The sequence below is a fragment of the Ambystoma mexicanum genome, chromosome 9 (genome assembly GCF_040938575.1).
Source record: "Ambystoma mexicanum isolate Mex_15411 chromosome 9, UKY_AmexF1_1, whole genome shotgun sequence".
NCBI classification, from domain to species: domain Eukaryota; kingdom Metazoa; phylum Chordata; class Amphibia; order Caudata; family Ambystomatidae; genus Ambystoma; species Ambystoma mexicanum.
The window spans coordinates 135,926,893-135,951,295 of NC_090931.1; the positions used below are offsets into that span (position 1 = coordinate 135,926,893).

At 47.9% G+C, this 24,403-nt stretch overlaps 1 protein-coding gene across 1 annotated transcript; it reads left to right on the top strand.

The window, feature by feature from the left end:
• The first annotated feature begins 6,202 nt into the window (after positions 1-6,202).
• LOC138487281 (uncharacterized) lies at positions 6,203-6,955 on the top strand. The gene has a single exon (XM_069613898.1). The coding sequence runs from the start codon at positions 6,203-6,205 to the stop codon at positions 6,953-6,955; it is 753 nt and encodes a 250-aa protein (XP_069469999.1).
• Positions 6,956-24,403: the final 17,448 nt, after the last annotated feature.

Sequence of the window (24,403 nt, forward strand, 5' to 3'; positions counted from 1 at the left end):
AGTGGTCAGCCAACTCGTGTTTCGACCTCCGGGGTCTTTATCAAGGCAGATAAAAAAAATAATTTAAGTTTAAAAAAAATGTTATACACACATATCCAGCAGTAATTCAATATGGGTGACAAGTGTGTACATAAGGCGTGAGTTGGTGAAACAATTGATACATCCGTTCATGTTTTACACAGTTTTCATTTTATAGTGTGGATCACAAGGTTCATTGTAGTTTACAGTATATACAAATAATATTTTGCATTGGTTTGAACAGTGTCAATGTGGACGAGAAAGGAAGAGGGGGAAGAAGAAAAGAAACAGAGACGGGTTAGCTTGATTGATTATCCTGTGGTGTGAGTCTAAAGTCAGGGTATGGGGGGCTTACCTATGGTTCAGGTATACTGTAAACTCAATGAACCTTGTGATCAGCCTTGAAAAAGACCCCAGAGGTCGAAACACGTGTCGGCTGACCACTACCAAGACTTAATGTCTTCACCTTAATAAATTTACACCGTACCAACCAAACACTGCATGAATATTCATCCTTTCCTTTATACCAGTGTGAGGTAGCCAGGATCTTCTCTACATTCATGTGAGTCAATGTGACCATCACTTGTCAACCCCAAGGCTGTCCTTTTCTCCAATGAATAGGGGATGACAATATACTCTTAATTATTTACTCACACGAATGATTTTATTTAATCACAAAAGTTCAAGATACACAGTGAATGTTATACATATCTAAAAGAAACTCACATTCAATTGCCCCATCGCTCATATGCATTCATACATTCAAACCTCAGCTCTCTCTGTCTCAGTCAATACATGGTATCTTCATCAATATAACCATACAACAAAAATATCTAGCACAGAGTTTTTGCACCCTTTCCTAAGTACAGGTCTGTCTGTACAAGTCGACACGTGTTTCTGTTGGTTATGACGGGCTTCACAACTCTAGCCCTTGTACTGATCCAACCTTCATCAGGACAGAAGCAATGTGCCAAAAATGCCTTGCTTCAAGGCAGATAGAGTGAGAGACATCATCTTCAATATACAATTGTTGGAGGAAGTACAGATATTGTACCTGTACTTAGGAAAGGGTGCAAAAACTCTGTGTTAGATATTTTTGTTGTATGGTTATATTGATTAAGCTACCATGTATTGAGTGAGACAGAGAGATCTCAGGTTTGAATGTTTGAATGCATATGAGCGATGGGGTAATTGAATGTGAGTATCTTTTAGATATGTATAAAATGTACTGTGTATCTTAAACTTATGTGATGAAATAAAATCATACTTTTGAGTAAATAATTGATTAAGAATATATTGTCATCCTCTATCTATTGGTCCATATTGCTATTATTATTACTGTATTCTTGCCCGGAGGACTATAGATTATTTTCTGGTACCCTTTATTTTTTGGACTCCATTGAATAGTGCTAATTTCTTGTGATGGGTTGGGGAGGCAGTGCTTTTGTACAGCCCTGAGTTATAAATGCTAGAAGGAAACATGACCCGTGTGTGTTAAATTGTCTTACAGAGTGCACAGTATGAAAACAAACTGCAACCCAGTTGGAGTATAACTGTGTCTGTAAAACTGGCCTAATTTAATGTTTATAAAAAGAGATGACAGTACACATAATTACTCCAACAAAGTGTGAAAGGATGCATGTCTGGGCAACAGACGACATATCGATGGTCCAAGGCAGGGACAAGACATATGTACTGAAGTACCCATTCATAGTTTTAAAAGCACAGACCATACAATCACAGTATGCATGCTTACTGAAGTCTGAAGGCTGCAGCAGTCAGGCCTGCAGCAAAGGGTGGGTTGAAAGTTGCAGCAGTCAGGCCTGCAGCAAGGGGCGGGTGAGATGAGGTAGGTCCCAGGCTTTCCCTTCTCTTCCCCAGAACTGCAGAGCTCCTTGGACCCCGGGCTTGTTCTAGGCAGCCCTGACTAGTGGAACGCCATTCCACACGCCTTTTCCTCTGTCTTTTAGCCCCCAAGGTTTCTCCATTTACATCAGTCCACTCCTGCAATGCGTAGCCAACTCCACCAACCTTTAACAGGTTGGTGGGCTCATGCCAACCTACGAGAGTTCTCTGTACAAGTACCCAAATCACCCGATGGCCTTGCCCTCTCTGAACACAACACATTCCTTTTCTATGGCCGAAGCAGACCCTTCGGATCCCTGACACTTCACCTTCTCACAGTCCACAAGTATCCTGCACCCCCTCCTTATTCACATGGCTTGCCCTCCTTGTGCCATACCACTGAACCTCCCCGCTCCTCCCTTCAAAGAGAAGCACAGCCACTGCGCCCTCCTAGTACCTCGGGCTAAAGCAGGGGGCTGAAATCTTTGGCTCTCCAGATGTTTAGGACTACAACTCCCATCAACCCTACCCAGTATAGCGGCCAAGGGGCGAAATCATGGGGCCGCATTAAAGCCACTCCAAATTCCTAGCGCTCATGAACTACCATTGTTGATGCCCAGGTGTTCCTTCCGTTTGGTCGGTGTTGTTGCTGATCAACCAGAAGTGTGTACCCACCTACCGCCATGTTCTTGTGGAGTCGCTGACCTTCCCTAGGGCCAATTTCTTCGCCCCATTTCTAATCGAGATGCTGAATGAATGAATGAATGAATGAATGAATGAATGAATGAATGAAGAGGTTTATTCCCCTTGCACATTGCTCCATTGCGTCACCGCTGGGTGCCAACCTTGTGACTCCCAGGCATAACGGATGAATGAATGGAAACATGGAACAGCGCCAATGAAGAGAAATTTAGACCATCAGTGTGTGATTCACAAAGTTATTTATTTCAAAAGCTTTCGAGACAATGATTTCAGACATTGAAGAGGTGTCACGTGCAGTTACTATTGGATTTTACGTGCATTCTGCACTCGCTGATTTAAAAGGCAAGCACTTGAGAATGGAAGACACGAAGCAAGCACACACTGAAGACTGCAGCAAGCATAGAGTGCCTGCAGAACATTACACGTTTTCAGACAAGCTTTTGGGATTGTGTCTTGATCTGCGAGTTCTCTAAGTGTGGAATAAAAGCTCACAGTGAAAAGGACAAATGCAATAATCACAAACCAGCTACCGCACATTTGTTAAAGTGACCAAGACAATGAAGGTACAACAGCACCTGCACAAAGTGCAAAGCAGGCCTGCTCTTCTGAGCGTGTCTCACAATTTCCTGGCCGAGTACCGAACATGAGTGACCGAGTCCCCCCTCAAAATATTGGATGCAATGTTTCAAGTTCTTGCAAACATGGCAAATGTCCAGTTGGCCGAGAAGTTTTCTGCCGTGGCGGTGAGGCGTCTGATCCTTGCGCGGGCGTCTGCCACGATGGTTTACACACCTTTTCACCTGGCTGTGTGGTTAGTGATTATTTTCACCACCAAATCAGCTAACTACACTGCCTGGTGACAAGGGTGAAAAGTTGCCTATCGGTAGCGCAGTGGGTTCAGTGCTTACCAGTGAAGTGGAGGGTCAGCGTTTCACATTGCGCAGTGCTGCTTCAAGGTACCTTCTGAGTTTAAAGGAGTGCTGCCACCTTTGATAATACTAACAGCCATCGTTGTCGTTCCTGTACACCATTTGTTCTGTGCTGTATAACAAACGATTCGTATTAATACAATGCACTAAAGTAGGTAAGCGTGACTTTCTTGTACAACATGCAATACACAAGCTTTGGATAGAACCACAGTCTTTCACCAGAACAACGACAATCTGTGAGCCGCACGTGGGTTGTGAATTGTGAGTTGAAAGCCAATGATACGTGCCCTAACAAAGCAAGACTAGCATCTCAGGAGGTTAATGCACCTGCTTCTGAAAACGAACTCTGTGCAACCCACGGTTTACTCATCCGAATATGAGAAGGGGCACCACGGCTATGTCTCCTTTACAGTTTGACACAGACACCCCTCTGCCCCCCGACCCCTCCTCCGCCGAGCTCTCTAAAATAGATGCCAAACGGCCCCTATATCACGAGTGACACCTTCAGCCAGCATTGTCTATTTAGCCAACAGCCCTTTGCATCTTGGGGCATGTAGGCTATATATGGAGACGGGGAAACATTAAACTACCACCCCAGAATGCAAAAGGGGATTGTCTAAAAAGCCTGGACTGGCTGACGGTGTGGCACGTGACATAGGGCCACTTGGCATCTGTGTCAGACATAATATAATTTAAACAACATACATTCGTCTCTCCCTTTAATTACTTGTGTTTAAAAGCAAAGTCGCCCCTATTAAAAGCTTTGATCATCGCGTTTCTTCCATGTTAAGACATGTACGCTTTAAAAAGCTGTAGAAATAACCATTAAAATGGACATAATGAAGAAAGATTGTGATTTACTCTTCCAATCAGTATTGTAATAAGATAGTCCCATTGCTGGAACGAAAAGCAACAGAAATACGTGCACACATTATACCATAACTTCAGTAAACACAGCGACATCTTACACAGTTCCTCATATGTGTGCCCATCCCGGTTCTGTGTGTTAAACCTCCCCTAAGTAACATGTCCCTTTTGAACGCTCTCTTAACTCTGCACAATTCTTCCTCGTTCCACTGGTATTGGGGCGTCAAGCCCCCAAAAGTTCACAAACATTTCCAGTCCCCACTTTACAGCTGGCTCGTCCAGTAATTGGTACCCCCTTTTCTCTTAACGCCCCCCCCCCCACCTCCTTTCATCACAAACTAGGGTATGGAAACCCCAGGTGGGCTATAATGAGCCTCGTCTCGAGACTACAAAGGATGTGATTTGGCACAGTATAAAAACGTCGTAACATAACATAACTAAAAATGATATAACGTGGACAGGTCGATTTCAGCGACGTTTATTTTCAGACGCTAAATTCAATTCAATTTAGAAGGAAAAAAAGCTGGTTTATATCATCACAGAATAAATACGTCTTTAAATACAATTCAGATGCCCCTCTTGTAGAAAACGTGTGCATTTTCCATCCCTGATTGCGTTAGTTGTGTTGCTGGTGTGCCTTGTTTTGATGGGAGTACAGTTAGTGATTGTCAAGCAAAGACACACAATCAGCTAACTACACTGCCTGCAAACCAGGCACGCGGCTGGGAGCAGAGGGCACCCCCACAGCCCTGAGAGTAGCGCCGAGAAGAATTCCAGTGTGCCTCGGTGCAACACCTGTGTGTAGACACATTAGTGACACACGTGGAAAGGAGAAAGACATGATATTCAAGTCCCCATCCTCTGCTTTTTCCATGTTACTATTTTACAGACTGCAAAATTGTAAATGCTAAAATATACTGCATTTTAGAGGTGGGTATTTTTATTCATCAAACAGTACCATTCAATCGTGTTTCCAGAATAGCCACAATAAAAATGTGTGAAAAACATGTGCACTTAATGAATTCCAATTTACATTATTTGCATATTTTTTAGTTCACTATGAAAGTCCCACTGGGTTAACCTATTCGGTGCCTCAGCGAATTCAGCTCTGCATATTATACGTCACAATGCTCTCCAACACCATGCCTTTAATTGGCGTTTTGTCTAGCGCCGCGCACAGATTGGACTGCTTCAGGGCTCTATTTCAACAGTTTTACGACTGCCTTTGCACGTAGGACTCTATGGCCTTCGTGCAGGGGAAACTGTTCAAGACTTGACACCCAGCAGAAGGTTCTCACCGGCGCCATCAGCAGCTGGCAGCTTTCTCCGGGGTGAATGCGGGGCAGCCTGCGCGTGGCCCACTTTAGCTTTGAAGCGACGCCGCCGCCGCAGTCCACTCGTACCTCTGAAAAAGAACCTTGAAAAGCAGTTACATGAACCACAGCAGCGGCGTTTCAATGTCCATATTTGGTCAATATCACTTTTTTTTAACATGTTGCCCGGATTCACCCTTTTATCGCAGACATTACAATTCCTTATGGATGAAACACGGACGGCGAAGACAAAGGGGCACTGGTTTATATAAAAGAGAAAGTGCATCTGATTGCTATTGAGTCTGTTTCTGGAGGCCACCAAATTTTTGTAGAAAAGGGAAATTGCTTCGATGTAAATGGATCTGGCTTGGATCACACAGGTGGCTTGGATGGATCACACAGGTAGCTTGGATTTAAAGGGGACTGGCTTGGATCACACAGGTAGCTTGGATGTAAAGGGAACTGGCTTGGATCACACAGGTAGCTTGGATGTAAAGGGAACTGGCTTGGATCACACAGGTGACTTGGATGGATCACACAGGTAGCTTGGATTTAAAGGGGACTGGCTTGGATCACACAGGTAGCTTGGATGTAAAGGGAACTGGCTTGGATCACACAGGTAGCTTGGATGTAAAGGGGACTGGCTTGGATCACACAGGTAGCTTTGATGTGAAGGGATGTGGCTTGGATCACGCAGGTGGCTTGGATGTAAAGGGAACTGGCTTGGATCACACAGGTGCCTTGGATGGAAGGGGAACTGGCTTGGTTCACACAGTTGGCTTTGATGTGAAGGGATGTGGCTTGGATCACACAGGTGGCTTTGATGGAAAGGGAACTGGCTTGGATCACACAGGTGGCTTGGATGGAAGCATAACTGGCTTGGTTCACACAGTTGGCTTGGATGTGAAGGGATATGGCTTGGATCACACAGGTGGCTTGGATGTAAAGGTAACTGGCTTGGATCACACAGGTGGCTTTGATGGAAAGGGGATTGGCTTGGATCACAGAGTTGGCTTGGATGTAAAGGGAACTGGCTTGGATCACACAGGTGGCTTTGATGGAAAGGTATATGGCTTGGATCACACAGGTGGCCTGAATCCTGAAGGTGGGATTACATGTACATGCCAGGGGTTCCATTTGATAACACCGCCTTGCTTTCAAGTCTCGAGGCTGCCTCTGAAAAATAATCAATACATCAACACGGATGTAGGATTTTTACATAGCACTTCCTGCCGGAATCCTCCCACTACCAAGCGCTGGATGCATAGCTCTCGTATTTAGCCTATAATCGTGCTCTGTTTATTGACATCGAAGGACGATGGGCTGAGTGGGGATTTGGGAAGTGTTGGCCTGCTTCCAGGTCAGAGACGAGTGCTTAACCTGTGAGCTATCCACCCTGTTCAATACTTAGAGAATGCTATTGACCGTTTGGAATGGCTACGGAAAATGTAGCTTTTCCTAAAATGAGCCTGGATGGATAGTGCTTACCTTTCAGCAGAAGATACCGGCCTACTTTCCAGAGTTGCCTGCCCATGGCGTGGGTCTCGTCCCTAGCCAGCAGGGGAGGCCAGTCCATGCAGACCCATGTTTCGGACGCCAGCTGCCTTTTGAACTCTCGGATCGGCCTCAGGTCGGAGGCAGTTCTTTGTGTACGCCCTGTTGTCATGGACATGTCTGTGACACCGAGGCGGTTAGGTGTGGAGGTGTGTGTGTGTGTGATCAGGGGAGGGTGGCGAGGGCTTTTAAGGACCGGAGCCAGAATCGAGTGATCTAGAACGTCATTGTGCCCGCGTTACCATGGGTGGCCCCAACGCCAAACACAGATACCAAACTGCCTCCAGCCGCTGTGGCGCGGAGTCTAATCAACTACAAGTCATCTGCATCTGTGTAGTAACTGTAGTGTCTCTTGGTAACAAGTGTAGCCTGGTGTGGTGTAGCGTGGCCTAGTCCAGACATGTTATTTACTGCTCAGATGTTGATTGGCGGCAAATAAGGACCGACATTCGGTGACCAGATAATTCCATCTCACTTTTGAAGCGCCAGGCTTTCATGTATAAAAGAAAGGAATTGTGGGAGTTGTAGTATTCGCTTGAACAAATGAGTGCAAGCTCCTGATGCCAACAATTTGCAAAAGTTAGCCTCGGACTGAAAATGTTACGGTTAGTTATTTGCCTGGGCCCATCTCATAACCCTTAACCGAGCCATTATTCTCTGCACATGTCTGTACCTGTGGCATTACTGGTCCAACTCTGACCCTTCGAGAACAACGGACACACCAGGTTTTCAGAATAGCCACTAACAATGCAGGGAACTCCCATTTAGATTCGCATAGGTTTTGTTTGGTTGTCCTGAAAACACGGACTGGATTTACCTCTTAATGGAAAAACAGGAAGACCCCTTCTCTCCTTAGAGTGCGCCTCTGTCCTTCTTTTGCAATAAGCAACGGTGGAGCTCAACAGGGAGCAGGTGAGGCTTGAGACAGTGAAACAGCCCGGGCGACAGACAATGTTTTGAGGTGGCAGTATTTTACGACCTAAAAAATTACTTTACTCTCAACTTCAAAAAAATAGGTAGTAAAATACTGAAACACATGTACTCTCTGCCCCAGGAGTTGCAGGAGCCCGGGCCTGGGAGTAGCGAGTTGCACTGGACAGCTGAACAGCGAGTACATTGGTTCCAGGGCCTGGTGCCTGAACATGGGAACATGGGCAACTGGAGTGGCATGAGTTGGGAGCAGGAGTCATTTAAGGAGGTGCCAGTGCTTCTGGTGACATGATAGGTGGGCAGAGACACGTGGCCCCCAGGGGGCTGGGGTCGGGAGCATGTGACCTAAGGAGAAGGCTGAGAGATGCAGGAGACAAGAGTCTGGAATCTGGATGAAGGCGTATGCCTGCATCCAGGGCCCTGCTCCCCTATCCTGATTTCTGCAACTCCCGGATCACAGCTCTCCTCCCTTGACTGCTGCAATTCAATAGATGCCTGCTCACTTACTCTGACTATTGCAACGCCTCTCTCCCTGCTCACCTGACTGACTACTACAGCACCTGTATAGCTGCTCGCCCGCCGTGACTCCTTCAATACCTGTGTCACTGCTCAACTGCCCCGACCCCAGCGTCCCTGCTCACCTATTCTGACACCTGAAACGCCCGCATCACTGCTTACATGTCCCGACGCCTGCAGCTCTGTGTCCCTGCTTACCTGACCCGGCCCCTGCACTCCTGCTCATCTGTTCTGACACCTGCAACTCTTGTATCTCTGCTCACCTATTCTGACTCCTGCAACTCTTGCATCTCTGCTCATCTATTGGCTCCTGCAACTCTTGTGTCCCTGCTCATCTGTTCTGACACCGGCAACCCCTGTATAACTGCTCACCTATTTTGAAACCTGCAACTCTTGTATCCCTGCTCAGCTCACCCATTCTGACTCCTGCACCCCCCTCGTATAACTGCTCGCCTATTCTGACACCTGCAACTCCTGCATCACTGCTTACATGTCCCGACGCCTGCAGCTCTGTGTCCCTGCTTACCTGACCCGACTTCTGCATCCCAGCTCACCTATTCTGACTCTTGCATCTCTGCTCACCTATTGACTCCTGAAACCATTGTGTCACTGCTTACCTGTCCCGGCCGCTGCATCCCTGCTCACCTATTCTGACTCCTGCAGCTCCCGTATAACTGCTCACCTATTCTGACACCGGCTGCAACCCCTGCATCACTGCTGACATGTCCCAACTTCTGCAACTCCGTGTCTCTGCTTACCTGTCCTGACTCCTGCATTCCAGGTCACCTCTTCTGGCACCTGCAACTCTTGTATCTCTGCTCACCTATTGACTCCTCCAACTCCGGTGCCCCCGCTCACCTACTGACACCTGCAACTCTCGTATCCTTGCTCAGCTCACCTATTCTGACACCTGCAACTCTTGCATCTCTGCTCATCTATTGGCTCCTGCAACTCTTGTGTCCCTGCTCACCTGTCCCTACTCCTGCGTCCAAGCTCAGCTCTTCTGACTCCTGCAACTCCCTTATCTCTGCTCACCTATTCTGACACCGGCTGCAACCCCGGCATCACTGCTGACATGTCCCAACTTCTGCAACTCCGTGTCTCTGCTTACCTGTCCTGACTCCTGCATTCCAGGTCACCTCTTCTGGCACCTGCAACTCTTGTATCTCTGCTCACCTATTGACTCCTCCAACTCCGGTGCCCCCGCTCACCTATTGACACCTGCAACTCTCGTATCCTTGCTCAGCTCACCTATTCTGACACCTGCAACTCTTGCATCTCTGCTCATCTATTGGCTCCTGCAACTCTTGTGTCCCTGCTCACCTGTCCCTACTCCTGCGTCCCAGCTCAGCTCTTCTGACTCCTGCAACTCCCTTATCTCTGCTCACATATTCTGACTCCTGCAACTCTGGTGTCCCTGCTTACCTGTCCTGACTCCTGCAACTCTGGTGTCCCTGCTCACATGTCCCGACTCCTGCAACTCTGGTGTCCATGCTCACCTGTCCTGACTCCTACAACTCTGGTGTCCCTGCTTACCTGTTCCAACTCCTGCAACTCTTGTGTCCCATCTCACCTATTCTGGCTCTTGCAACCCGGATGTCCCTGCTCACCTCTCCCGACTCCTGCATCCCAGCTCGCCTCTTCTGACTCCTGCAACTCTGGTGTCCCTGCTCACCTGTCTCGACTCCTGCAACTCCGGTGTCCCTGCTCACCTGTCCCAACTCCTGCAACTATTGTTATCCTGCTTACCTTTCTCGACTCCAGCAACTCTGGTGTCCCTGCTCACCTATTCTGACTCCTGCAACTCTGGTGTCCCTGCTCACCTGTCCCGACTCCTGCAACTCTGGTGTCGCTGCTCACCTGTCCGGACTCCTGCAACTGTGGTGTGCCTGCTCACCTATTCTGACTCCTGCAACTCTTGTCTCCCTGCTCACCTGTCCCGACTCCTACAACTCTGGTGTCCCTGCTCACCTGTCCGGACTCCTGCAACTGTGGTGTGCCTGCTCACCTATTCTGACTCCTGCAACTGTGGTGTGCCTGCTCACCTATTCTGACTCCTGCAACTCTTGTCTCCCTGCTCACCTATTCCGACTCCTGCAACTCTGGTGTCCCTGCTCACCTGTCCCGACTCCTACAACTCTGGTGTCCCTGCTCACCTGTCCGGACTCCTGCAACTGTGGTGTGCCTGCTCACCTGTCTGGACTCCTGCAACGGTGGTGTGCCTGCTCACTTATTCTGACTCCTGCAATTCTTGTCTCCCTGCTCACCTATTCTGACTCTTGCAACCCTGGTGTCCCTGCTCACCTGTCCCGACTCCTGCAACTCTGGTGTCCCTGCTCACCTGTCCGGACTCCTGCAACTGTGGTGTCCCTGCTTACCTGTCCGGACTCCTGCAACTCTGGTGTCCCTGCTCACCTGTCCGGACTCCTGCAACTCTGGTGTCCCTGCTCACCTGTCCGGACTCCTGCAACTGTGGTGTGCCTGCTCACCTGTCCGGACTCCTGCAACTGTGGTGTGCCTGCTCACCTGTCCGGACTCCTGCAACTGTGGTGTGCCTGCTCACTTATTCCGACTCCTGCAATTCTTGTCTCCCTGCTCACCTGTTCTGACTCTTGCAACCCTGGTGTCCCTGCTCACATGTCCCAACTCCTGCAACTCCCGTGTCCCTGCTCACATGTCCCGACTCCTGCAACTCTGGTGTCCCTGCTCACCTGTCCGGACTCCTGCAACTCTGGTGTCCCTGCTCACCTGTCCGGACTCCTGCAACTGTGGTGTGCCTGCTCACCTGTCCGGACCCCTGCAACTGTGGTGTGCCTGCTCACCTGTCCGGACTCCTGCAACTGTGGTGTGCCTGCTCACCTGTCCGGACTCCTGCAACTGTGGTGTGCCTGCTCACTTATTCCGACTCCTGCAATTCTTGTCTCCCTGCTCACCTGTTCTGACTCTTGCAACCCTGGTGTCCCTGCTCACATGTCCCAACTCCTGCAACTCCCGTGTCCCTGCTCACATGTCCCGACTCCTGCAACTCTGGTGTCCCTGCTCACCTGTCCCGACTCCTGCAAATCTTGTGTCCCTGCTCACCTGTCCCGACTCCTGCAACTCCCGTATCTCTGCTCACCTGTACTGACGTGCCTCCTGGTTGCTTAATGGAATGGCGCACACTCTTGCGTCAGCTCCTGGATGCCAGCCCCGCACTCCTGTGGTCTTCCTCACTCTGCGACCCCCTGCAGGCTCCCGTCTACCTGTCTGCCTTCTCTGTGGCTCCTGGGGCTGTCTCTCCTTCTTGGCTCCTTGCCCTGTCTCGTGAAATCTCTGCTCACGCTCCTGCCTTTATATACCCAGGGCTGCGGCGTCTCTTTGCAACGGAAACTTTGAATGTCCCGCTCTGGGGCCCGGCAAGCGCAAGGGGTCGCGGGAAGAGCGAGCCGGGGCCGCGGGAAGGGTGGCTGGGCTGCCTGGGGCATGGAGGGAGGCTGGCGCGGGACGGCCCTGGCGGGAAGGGCATCCAAGGACCGCCAGGTCCAGCATTCACCTGGCACATTCCAGAAGAGACTCCCCAAACTGCCACTAGCGGGGGAAGAGGCGGCCGGACAGAGAACAAAGGAGGGGGAAGGGGCAGGGAGTGGGGCGGTGGGCATCTGTCTAGGCACATGGCAGTGGGCACACTCATCGGGCACATACACACTCAGGTGGGAGTTTAGGCGGGAGAGGCGAGTCGGGAAGACGGGGTCATCCACATTGGGAAAATTAATGTATACAAACTGACCATCTTGCCAGCTACAAGGGATAGGATTGGGGGTTTAGGGGGCAGTGGGCGGGGGGCGGGGGGTGCTGGCAGAAGCTACCTGCCAACTAAGGGAGTGGGGGATGGGGTTTACGAGAAGGGGGTAGGGCAACGGGCACCTGCCTAAGAGAGGTCACAGGCAGGGGGCACTTGGCAAGCTAAGAGATTTCAGTAATGGCCGTGCAGAAAACGGGGCTGCCTGTTCAGCTGAGAGAGGGTGCACCTGGGCCATCTGAGGTAACAAGGCGGGGGCTACTGAGAGGGGGCCTACATAGTAAGTTATCCACCCAGCCCAGGGTGACAGGCTAATGGCATTGACGGGACACTGGTCAAACAAGGGATGGCAGGATGATGGCATAGACAGGAAAACCCAAGCCCAATGCTTGTCCCATATCATTCAGTCGGTGCTCAACCAGTCCATCTTTTTTTTTGGCATTTCGAGTTTTGTTGTTTGGATTTTCCGGGACTACAAGTCCCAGGATGCAAAGGAAAACATAGAACTGAATGAACACCCCCAGAATGTGACGAGCCACGTTGACCTGTATTCTAGAGCCTCTAAGTGGGGTACTGGGGGGACACAGACAAGGGCCAGCTACCCTGCTAGGGGCCAGTGCAAGGGACAGGGTGGCACAGAGGAAACACCTGTACAGGTAATGGATTTACGGGAAAAGGGCACAGATAGGATAAGGAGGGGGATATTATAAGGAGGTGGCACAGACACAGTCACATACCCAGCCGGGGACGCGGAAGGGAGCATAATGGTGGCGCCACCTTCACAGCTCTGTGGGTAGTGTTGTGGTACAGACATGGGCCCCCAATCCAGCTAGGGCCATTACAGGCAAGAGGGGCACAGGTGGGGCACCAGCTCAGCTGAGGGGATTATATAAGAAAGACACATGGGTTGGATGGACCCCTATGTAAGGTTAAGTCCTGGGGTACAGGCAAGGGGTACCATCTCTGCTTAATGGAATTAGGGTTCTGGGGGTGGACAGGGAGATATGGGAACCTGCCCAGAAAATGCACTGCAGAACGAGGTCGCGGTGTGGGGTTACGCAGACAGTCATACCTTATATTACAAATCCTTTCAGACGCTGCAGTGGTTTAAATGCTTACCTTTCAACCTGCAGCCACGGGTTCAAATCCCAGCAGGGTTGGCTCAGTCCATCAATCTTTACCAGCTCAATAAATGAAGTATCATTAACGTGGGTAGCCGCAAGACCTATAATTGAAACGGCATTAGTCTCTGAATATGCACGTGATATTGTGAGATAACTACTAAGCAGAACTCCCCAAGTTAGCCTCAGGATATGAGAACTACCCCAGGGTCCCTTGAATCCCCGCCTTCATTTTCCCGAAATACACCACACAATTTATCTTTCAGCTCTGCCAATGTGTCGAGGGCCACACACAGGACCAACATATGTATGACTGCATGTAGCTACTCGACATTTGTATAGCACCTATCTGCCACTGGCGTGGCCTCTTAGCACTGTGGGCTACGAAGGAAGCATTTTGGTCTCATGGCATGTACTTATTATTATGATGATTATTATTATGATTATTATTATATTTCTTGAGTGCAGATCTGGCTTTGAGAAACAATGGAGTGCTTTACAGAGGTATACAACTGCACAGATGCATAAGGGAGCGATTTACAGAGGTATACCATAGTACAGATGCATAATGGAGCGCTTTACAGAGGTATACAACAGTCCAGATGCAGAATGGAGCGCTTTACAGAGGTATACAACAGTCCAGATGCAGAATGGAGCGCTTTACAGAGGTATACAGCAATACAGATGCATAAGGGAGTGCTTTACAGAGGTATGCCACAGTACAGATGCATAAGTGAGTGCTTTACAGAGGTATAAAACAGAACAGATACACAGCAGGGCTCGGATACATAGGGGCACAGAGGAGGGGTACAGCTATACTGGGTGGTGGGGAGGAGAGGGGGGCGGGCGGTGACTTGTGAGTTAGGTGGCACGAGGGGCGACGTGATGGCCTAGGTGTTGAGGAGGAGAGCCTCCTTGGTGCGTGGAAGGGTATATGTTTGGTGTATACATCAGGGTCAGAGGTGTGCTCCAATCATGCTGCCCAGGTCGTAGCGTAGACTAGAAGGTGGTAGGTGACCGACAGCAGTAAGCTGAGTCGAGACTGCTGGAAGTATCGTGCAAGAGGAGTTCCTGGGAAGAGTGTGGTAGCGGTGAGTGCTATGCGGTGCAGCAACAGTAAAGGGTGATGTGCTCCACCTGTGGTGCAGGAAGTGTGTCATTAAGAGCTATCCATGCACGAGCTCGGTGGTGATCTTGGGAGTAGAGATTGATTCATGCTGATTGTCTACTTTGTGCATCTACTACCATTAAAGCTGGCAACAGGCTATCTTAGTGTTGAGACCAACTCCCAGGTAAGCCAGAGGGCCACTAGGAGTTCGCGCACTCTCAGAAGGCCCAACACCTTCCACAGGATAAACTGAGGACTCAGTCAATGGCACGTTCAAACTGTGGTTTATTACACACAAAAACAACAGCGATCAGCACAGGAATCGGAAGAATCCATGCGCAACCCAACTACAGCTGTCTCGCAGGCCAGTTTTGATGCAACATTAAGTCACTGCTCCATCACTACTTGGGTCACTCTCCAAAAACCTAGCGACGTATGGGACTGGCCGTCAGGAGCCTAATAACCTATATGGTCACCTATGTGTGTTATTCTACTGGCTCTGACATGTCGGGTGGCTAGCCTGGTCCATCCCCAAGTCGCTATCTATAACAATGTTGCAGTGTGGTGGGCTTACCATTGTTTCTGACCCATTGCTACCTACCCCTAGGATACTGAACTGTGGTTGGCTAGAGCTGTCATCCCCAGGCCTGGGATCTGCAAAGGTTCTCAGCTCTTGGTGTACCTTTTCAAAGTAATAAGAAGGACTATGTGTCTGCATTGTAACTTGTGTGTACCACCTTAGTCTATGAGAGTGCTCTTTTTGCTTGGTGCAACACTTGTCTCCCATTGTAGCATCTTTGTTGCAGTTCTCTGTCTGGTAGCCTGAGATCGGCTTTCTTTCCCAGCGCTGGTCGCTGTCCATTGTCTGCATCGTCTGGGTCACGTGTTCGGTGATCATGATTTTGAGATGTGCAGCTCTGCATTAGGAGGAATTATACGTATTTACTGCAGCGGGTTCTTTTGTCGTCCAGGGAATGGAATGTCATCCGTATCTTGTGGCCTTGGCAGCAGGTCCTGTCTCGCACATTTTGCTCTTTGTCCAGCTTGAATTCAGCTCAGCTCGGCTCTTGCTGAGAGGCCTGTGGCCTGCTGTAATTTCCCTAAACTATCATAATGCAGCTTCTACAATATTCATGCTATATTACATTTTCCATAGGTTAGTCAGACTTGGTTCTGTCAGGTCTCATAGGTGCTCCTGCATCTGATCAGTATCTCTTGCTTCTTGAGGTTTCTGCGTGCTGCGTTTGGCTAATAGCAAAAATATTAAAAGCAATGCAGTATGTATATGTATCTGTCCTCTAACTATGGAACTGTACGCTCGGGTTCTCCATGTATTCGAGTGTGTGTTTATGTCCCAGAGTGCGAATGGCACGTGTGCTTCATGTCTAATGCTGCTAAATCCTGGTGTATCTAACGACGTCAGCAACATGGCTTCTTCGCACTTTAATCAAGACTGTCAATTGAGGTGTCTTTGGTTATAGCCTGGGGCTCCTCATCCACTCTGGGGTCAATTTGTACAACACCTTCGTTGTTCCCTATCCTCCTTTTCCACTTCTCTTCTCTCCTTCTCTCCCTGTTTTTGCGCTCTAATCTCACTTCCTTTACCTTTTTCCTCCTGTCTTCCTCGTCCATTATCTCAGCCCAATCTGTTGTGTCGCTGTTCCTCTTCAGGCCTTTTATAGCCTTTGTCGCCCCTTCTGCCGCTCCATTTGCCTTCCCTTGGAGTTTCTACAGTACCTGTGCTGCTATCCATTCATTCATAGTTATGCCCTCGAGCCCCTCCTTCGTGCCCTGCTGCGCGTCACTGCTCACCTCTGGGTCGCTAACTGGCTGCCCTGCGCCTCTTGGCTTCTCCTCCTTTGTGTATGGTGGTGGTTTATATGTCGGATTTGAATACCCCTATGCTGCCCATAGATCCCTCATTGGATACATTCCCTGTTCATCGTCTATATCATCGGATACTACACTAGGGGGAGAAAGGGAGGTGCGGAGGGATGGGCCCCTGGGTCCTCCACCTCCTGTTGGTTTAGCATCTACTAATGCCTGGCAGCATCACCCTCAACCTCCTGAAATATGCGCTTATAGGTACCCTGTATGTGTGTCAATAGTGATTGCTGCACGTCTTTGGAGAAACGTCCCCAAGGCGGCCATGGTTTAGTTAATTTTCCCTCGCTACCTTTGGACCATTCTATGCCATATTTACAAATCTTTTCCTATAAGGCGGGGGTGACTTAAACAGGTGCTGAAGGGGTGTATCCCCCCAGATTTGCCCTGATATACTTTGGTGCATTTACCTAACCTCAAGCCGAGGGTTTCGATAGTCCGCTGTTTAGGGAGAAAAGCACAAGGCAATAATAATCCTTTCCAGTTTCTATGAGCCTCTCCGGCTCCATAACATATCGGCGTGCTCCACGCACTTCCCCTCCTCCACAACCTCTGCCTCCTCAGGCACACCCACAACCTTGCGCATGCGATTTCCGCGCACCGCCACTTGTTCACCTCCTCTGCCAATCCCAATTATGGTATAGTCACATGAGCTCAGTGGGGAAAGAGAGGGAAAATAGAAGCTGCTAAATCGGCTCCTTAATCCCCCAGGCACCAGGAGCACCCAAAATGTTAGTGCCCCAGGAAATATTTCTAGAAGCTCAGTGCTTAGTCCATCTAGCGCTATGTCTGATTTTCAGCCTGTGCCAGGGGCACAGAGTGCGGCTCATGGGGATGGACAGAGATGAAGTAAAGTGCGCTAAGAACTCCAAGGACTCACAGTGTAAACCACACCCACTCCTGCAGAGGGAAGGTGTATTATGTGTATCAGACCTATGGCAAGAAGCAGTAGTGAGCTGTTCAGCTGGGGGACTGGTGGGGTTTGATGAATAAGTAATATGGGACATGAACAACAAGTGCACCACAATATGGGACAAGTATGTCCCCAAGCTGACCTGGATTGAAACTAGAGAAACCCCTGTGTAAGTACAAGATGCAGAAGCATATGAACTGTGCTTTTAAGGGCTTGGCAGTGTTCCAATGGGAACTATCAGTAGGTGCAATAAGACTGTACATTCCAGACATGCAGACATAAACAAAGCCACTGCAGCATTAATGGATGTGTACTGGGTGTGTGGTGTGATGAATCCTCCAGACTCCTCATTAATCCCCTGCCTAAAGTCTCCTCCTACGTAAAGGCAGATGCTTTCTGATCCTGACCTTGGGGGTGGTATTCTGCGGGAGGATCACCTGGCAGGAGGAAAGGCCCCGGGGAGTGAGAGGACTCCGTGGGATGAGATACAGTATTGGTCGTTCTCTAGGGAGGATGGCCCCGCAATGCCAAGGTATGTAATGGCTGTTCCACAAGATACAAGTGTGAATTTGGGTGAAAACAATCACAAACTCTGAGGCCTTGGGAGAAATCAAAACCCCTCTAAAATTAGTGAAACCTGTAAAACTAAAGACATCCCTAACACCTAAAGGTACAGTGAAAAGAAATATGTGAACGACAGCGGCATAAAAGAATTGCCTTTTCCTTTACAATCAAGGCTGATGACTAAACCTTATGATGTTCCTTTAAAGAATATTATAAGGAACAAACTGAGATTTAAAAGTAAAACAACAGAAACTCAAAAACCTAACTTTGCCATTAGGGACTTCAAGTCCCATAATCTCCTGAGTACTGGGACGAAGAAGCGGGCTGAAAGGGTACAATGTTGCAGGAGTGGTCAGGTCATTAATGCAAATGACCCACACCTGAGGTAGACAAGAGGCTTAAACCCGTAAGTGCCAAGGACGAGTATGCTTGTCCTTTTGCATAGACTTGCAAAATAGCCTGGCAGTTTAGGGCCCCCTCAGGTGCAGTTCATAGAGTTGTTGGAGAAGAGCAGAGGAAGTAAGAAGCAGAAGCAGCGTGGTTCGTGCTGGCAGCCCAGGCAGAAGCTGTAGCAAAGAGAAGATGCCAGGACCACTGTTTGGCAGATATCAGCTGCTGGTCCTGAGAGGGTCTGTGTCTCCAGTAATCTGAAGTGCAAAGGTTGTGCAGCGGGAAGTGTGCAGGAGGAAAGCTTGCCCCCTCGAGACCTGGTCTGCATAGGCTGCACAGCGAGAAGCGTGCAGGAGGCTGTCTCAGGTGGCTGGCGTGCACCCAAGGGCCTCGAGGCTGTCTCTGGTGGCTGGCGTGCAACAGGGGGCATGAAGAGCAGCAGGAGCTCCAATTGTAGGTGGTGTGGGGCAAGGTGGGCTAACAGAAGCAGTTTGCAGGGTTGCAAGGAGCCACATCAGCAGAAGTCCTGTGAGCGGAAAGGGTAATGGAAGCGGACGTCTTACCCGGTGAATTCACAAACTGGCAGTGACCCCGGAACGCTCCATCCCCGTTCGTGTGTTGAAAGCAGGCATTGGGCAAGTGAGCAAAGCTCGCGTAGAAGTAAAAGTAGTTCAGAGAATAGTTCTGAATACCGAACTATTGCAAAGCACAGAAGCAGCACTCGCATGTGAGTGAAAGTGTTTCCCAAGTTCAATTTGAATACCGAACTATTGCAAAGCAGCAGAAGCCGCACTCGCATGTGAGTGAAAGTGGTTACCAAGTACATTTTGAATACTGAACAAGGGAAAAGCAGCAAAATCCTATTATAGCAAATGACTGTAACCTTAAAAATGCAAGTCTGGAAAACCCAGCAACACGTGGGGTTGACTTTGTTGATAGTTAATACCTACAAGCATTGCCCAAGCCAAGGAGACTAAAACCAAGGCAAATACAATGTAGCAATTATTGCTAGCAGCAGATATGGTTAATGCAAGGGATAGACACACATTGCCAAAGCCAAGGGTAAAGCAGGAAGATACCCTATCCCTGTCATTCTTTGGTTATTTATGTAGTGCAGAAACAAGAGTGTCAAAAAAAGACTGCCTTTCTAGGAAAAGATATCCAGAAGGAGAGGAGCCTCAGTTACAGAAGAGCATTGTATATCATGGCCAGGACACTCTAGCAGTTGCCCCAATTATTAGCAGAGAACACTCAGGCCCAGCAACATCTCCCAGCCTCAAGAACGGGAGACACAGCCATGGGGCAAAGTTTACTGTCTTTTATTAGCAAATCAAAAATGACAGGGATCACACCAGAAAAACACATTCTCCAGAGCTCTCATCTTCTAAGCGTGTGTCACCCATGTTTATCCCTGTGTGCGGTCACAAATTCAGGTTCTAACCCAAAACACCTGTCAGCTGATTACATTGTTCAGTTTGAGCAGGTTACAAATAGAGAATTTATAGGTTAGTCCTACGATTGGATAGCCATGGCTAGGAGCCCCTCCTAAATCCACTTCTACGAGTATCAATCTACAATGTTGCAGGGTCGCAGAGAGAATATTGGCCCTTGCAACAAATTATCCCCACGTTAAATATGAATCTGGATTGGTCAGAGTGTGTCCTCCCATCCCTGGGACCCTGGACAGTTCCCAGGCTGAATGTACCTTGTCAAGGCAATGGGAATGAACCTAGAGGTCCAAAGTGTTCCCTAATTTATTTATTTATTTTATTTATTTATTTGCACTTTTAAAGCGCTCACACAGCCCTGGGGCATCGAGGCGCTGTTACAGATTTTTTTGTTGTTGTCTTAGTTGCATATTTATAACGCGCTTAATACCCAGAGGTTTGTAAGTGCGGACCTGGGGATCGAACCTGTGTATCTGCGTGTTGTCTTGCTTCCAAGGCGAGCACATTGCTAATGCTTCCATTGTCTGATAACCTAAGCCTGTGAGAGTGCATTCAGTTGAACACCCAGATGCAACACATGTAGCTTCTTCTCCCTTGGTACAATGGGAACGGCTCTCCTCGTCTACCTTATTTGAATGGGCATTGTCCTATTCAGCTGGGTCCCGTGTGCTGAGACCACGAAATGAAGCCCTCTGTCCTGCAATTATGAGGAATTATGAGGATTTTGGCCTGACTTTCTGTAGGTGGTTTATTGTCTTGGTAACTGGAACTTTTCCTTCTCCACTTGTCCTTGGCTGACTGCCTTGTTTCTACTTGCCTCCACCTGCAGTGATCGTGTCAGCCTTTCCATGTGCTCGAAGCCTGTCTCTCCTTTGCCATCCATTTCATATACCTATAGCTTCTATATCATTCCCTATGCCTTCTCCATGTTAAAAGCAGTCAAGCATGTGCAAACTAAATATATGAACCCTTGCATCTCACGGTTTCAGCTTTAGCGAAAGATATGAACACAACAGTATGTATGTGTATCTGTCCTCTTACCTACATCGGTCATAGGCATGTGCTTCGTGCCTATACACAATAAATTAGTGCATGTTTGTGTAACTTCATGATGGGATGAATATGTACTTCACGTATAATGCGACTACGTCGTGATGTCAGTGATGACATCATTGATTCCTGGCTTTGCAGTCAGTCAACTTGCTCGATCGATGTCATTTCCATATTTTCCAAGTCATCGATTGGGTATGGTCTGAACGGTTTTCTGAGTGAATAGCATTTCTCACACCTGCAGTACATCGAAGTGTGTGGTGATGGGCCTAGAAGTGAGGCACATCCGTCGTTTCTATGCCTTCATGCTGAGGATCGTGTGGTGGGCATGAGGGTTAGATTTGGTCCCCCATCTGCAATCCCCCCTCTGGTCGACCTGTCGACCATACTATCTATACGATTCTCTTGGTTCATCTGTAGCTTTGGAAGCCAGACCTTTGTTATCCCTCCAAGATGTCCATAGCATTTTGCATGGTCGTCTAAACTCCATGTCACATAGCTGCAGTCCCCATCAATATTGCACCAAACCCATTTTCCCCAATAGTCACTGGTGTTGTAAGGATACTGGAACATCGTTCCTGTCGGCAACAGGGGCCACTGCGTCAGTTGTGTTTTCAGTGCATTCTATGTCTTAGTTTCTTCATCTTCAGTCTCTACGTCTATTAGCACTTTCATCCCTAAAATATTCTCAGTTGTCTTTCTACGTTGCCCGATTATTATCTTGACGACACAGTCTGTCAGCAACACTAATATCAACACTGCTGCAGGTACTTTCAGTCCATTGGCCATCCATGTTGGTATCCATGGGAATATGTAAGATAGCCAGCCTTCATCCTTTCCAACATTTTTTGTTTCTGCCTCTATCTTTGTGTGAAGTTCAGAGAGCCTGGTGATGGCCTCTGTCCATGTCCTATTGTCTTCATCATTGGCAGGAACAAATGTACAGCAAGAAGACCCAATCTTGGCGTAAATGCCTTTCTCCACGGCTGTGTGGAGATTCAGCACATATCCGTTCTGGAGGGCCATTAGTCTAACTGCTCTCAGCTCCTCCTTGATGGCGTTGAACAACTTCACGGTTCAATTTGTTGCTTGCATCAGTTCCCACCTCATAATCTGGTGCCACTTGTCATTCGTGTTTGTTTGTACTGCTGGAACGATGGATGCAAAGAATATTTCAGTTCTGCTGAACAGCCTGTGCTCTGGTGCTATCACATCTAATGTCTTTTCCATGTCCAATGAGGCATAGTTTCCCCTCTTTACTCCGGTCAATTTCACAGATTTCTTCTTCCTTTTATTGATATCCATTTTAGGGAACCCTTCAGCTTCAATGTCCTTCTCGGCACTACTAATGCTGCAGTGTTCAGATGTACAAGTGAACATATCCATATCCCTCCCCAAGTGGGAGGCAGCTGCAGGTATGTCTTTAACCCACAGGTCCAATAGTGGCTCATCAGCACTGCTGGTCCGACCTTCATGCCTGGTATTCTCGAAATCTGCTTGCAACCTTCATTTTCTCTAACCTCTACTTCACCATCGTTCTGGAAACATAAAGCTACTCCCTTAAGCAGTATGATGCAGGGCCATCTTAAGCAATTTTGGGGCCTTGGGCACGTACATCTTTGGGGCCCCCCTCCACCAAACCAAAGGAATTAAGGGATCAAGAATAATGGTCATGCCCCCCATCCGTTGCGCTCACAACCTATAAGTTGATATGCTGTCTCGCAGCATAATAAGCACGTTTACTCCCTTTAAGTCCCCTTACCGTCTTCATTCTTGCTCTAATCAGAATGATAAACAAGTAGCATTTGAAGACCAACCTTAGCAGTCTACGAATAGGTTACTTTCTGCTCTAGTGCATACAGGATATCATAAACATCCAGGAAGGGGTGCAGCCTGTAGTTTTAATGCAGGACCATATGTAAAAGGTACATGTCACCCACAATAGACAGAGAACTCACATTAGCTGCCTCACAGAATGCAAAAGTGCTCATGCATGGACAGAGGAGACCAATTGGAAAGAAGGAGAACGCTACACATACCGTAGCATGGATAGTGGATGCAGATTAGAAGCTACCAGAAAGGTGTCTTTATCCAGACAGATTGAGATTAGAAGTGGGATATGGTTTTCAAATAGTGTTGCCATTAGATATCAAAGGAACAAATGCCTGTGGTGTGCAATATAAATATGCTCACTATTAAAGTGGAAGCAACCCTATAGCCAGTGAAACCATGGATAAGTCTTTTATGAAGATCATACCACGAGAAGGAAATCACTCTGAAGGGCTGACAATTTTGAAAGGTTTAGGGACTGGCAATATAAGATTAAATGAGATGCCCAGGATCACACATTGGTTAAGGGCTGAAGGGGTGAAGCTGGGATTTGTGCCAACTCTGCATTTTATGCATTTGAACACTTTCTTTTCCAGGTTATACCATGAACTAAAACAATCTCATTTTATAAAAATGGACTTGGAAAGTACACATATCACATTACCAAACATGACCATTTTTAAACAAAATATTATAGAAGGGTGTTATGCAAAATGGGAATGGTTATAGCTTCATTCTCTCCATCATCAAGGGACGTATATAAGTACCAGCATACCAATCGATGTGATTTAACACATTAAATACGGGTTTGTCTTTTGTATTTTAAAGCTTTAAATATTTCCAAAACAATGGCTTGTGACATTTTCATTAATAAACGTGCATAAAACCTTTGACTTTTATTAAAAAAAGCAAACCGTTTTTTGTGTCAAACAAGCAGACCTTAAAATATGCCTGCCTGAGTCCTGCAACATCTGGTCCTCTCTCTTATGTCTACCAACCCTTCCACTCAAATGGCCAACATGAGAAGAAAGAGCAAGTAATGGGCTAAACGATGCCACCAGCATGCGAGAAGGCAAACCTCACAGAAGACAACACAGTAATGTAAGATATCTTAGATGATTTGACCAAGATCACTGTATTGACTATTGGCAAATCCAGGAAACAAGCTTGAATGCTTTCGTTCCATGGTCTTGAATTTGAATACTTATTCACCTCTTGGGCGAACAGTTTATGCAATCGTTGGAGGCGATTGCCTAGGTTTTAGAACACCCCATCTGAACAAACCAATTTCTAGACATTCACCATACGGATGATATGTTAGTTTTTCTAGCAACCCCTATCTGTTGCAGGTACATTGCTGATAATAGCAGATGTTGTTCTGCAAAACCCAAGTACATATGCAGGAAGGTTTATAAATTTCAGACACAGGAAAGGCTCAGCCAGCCTTGCTGGAATGTGACATTCTAATTTTACATATGAACACATATCTCTGCAATGGGTGCTTCACACAATGAGCTAACTTCTGAACCATTGTGGCACTCAATTTATCAATATGCTTTTCACCGTTGCCTATTGCACATGATCAACATAATTCCCACAGGAAGGAAAGAGTGCTACAGGAGTTGTGCCGTAAAGAACACACA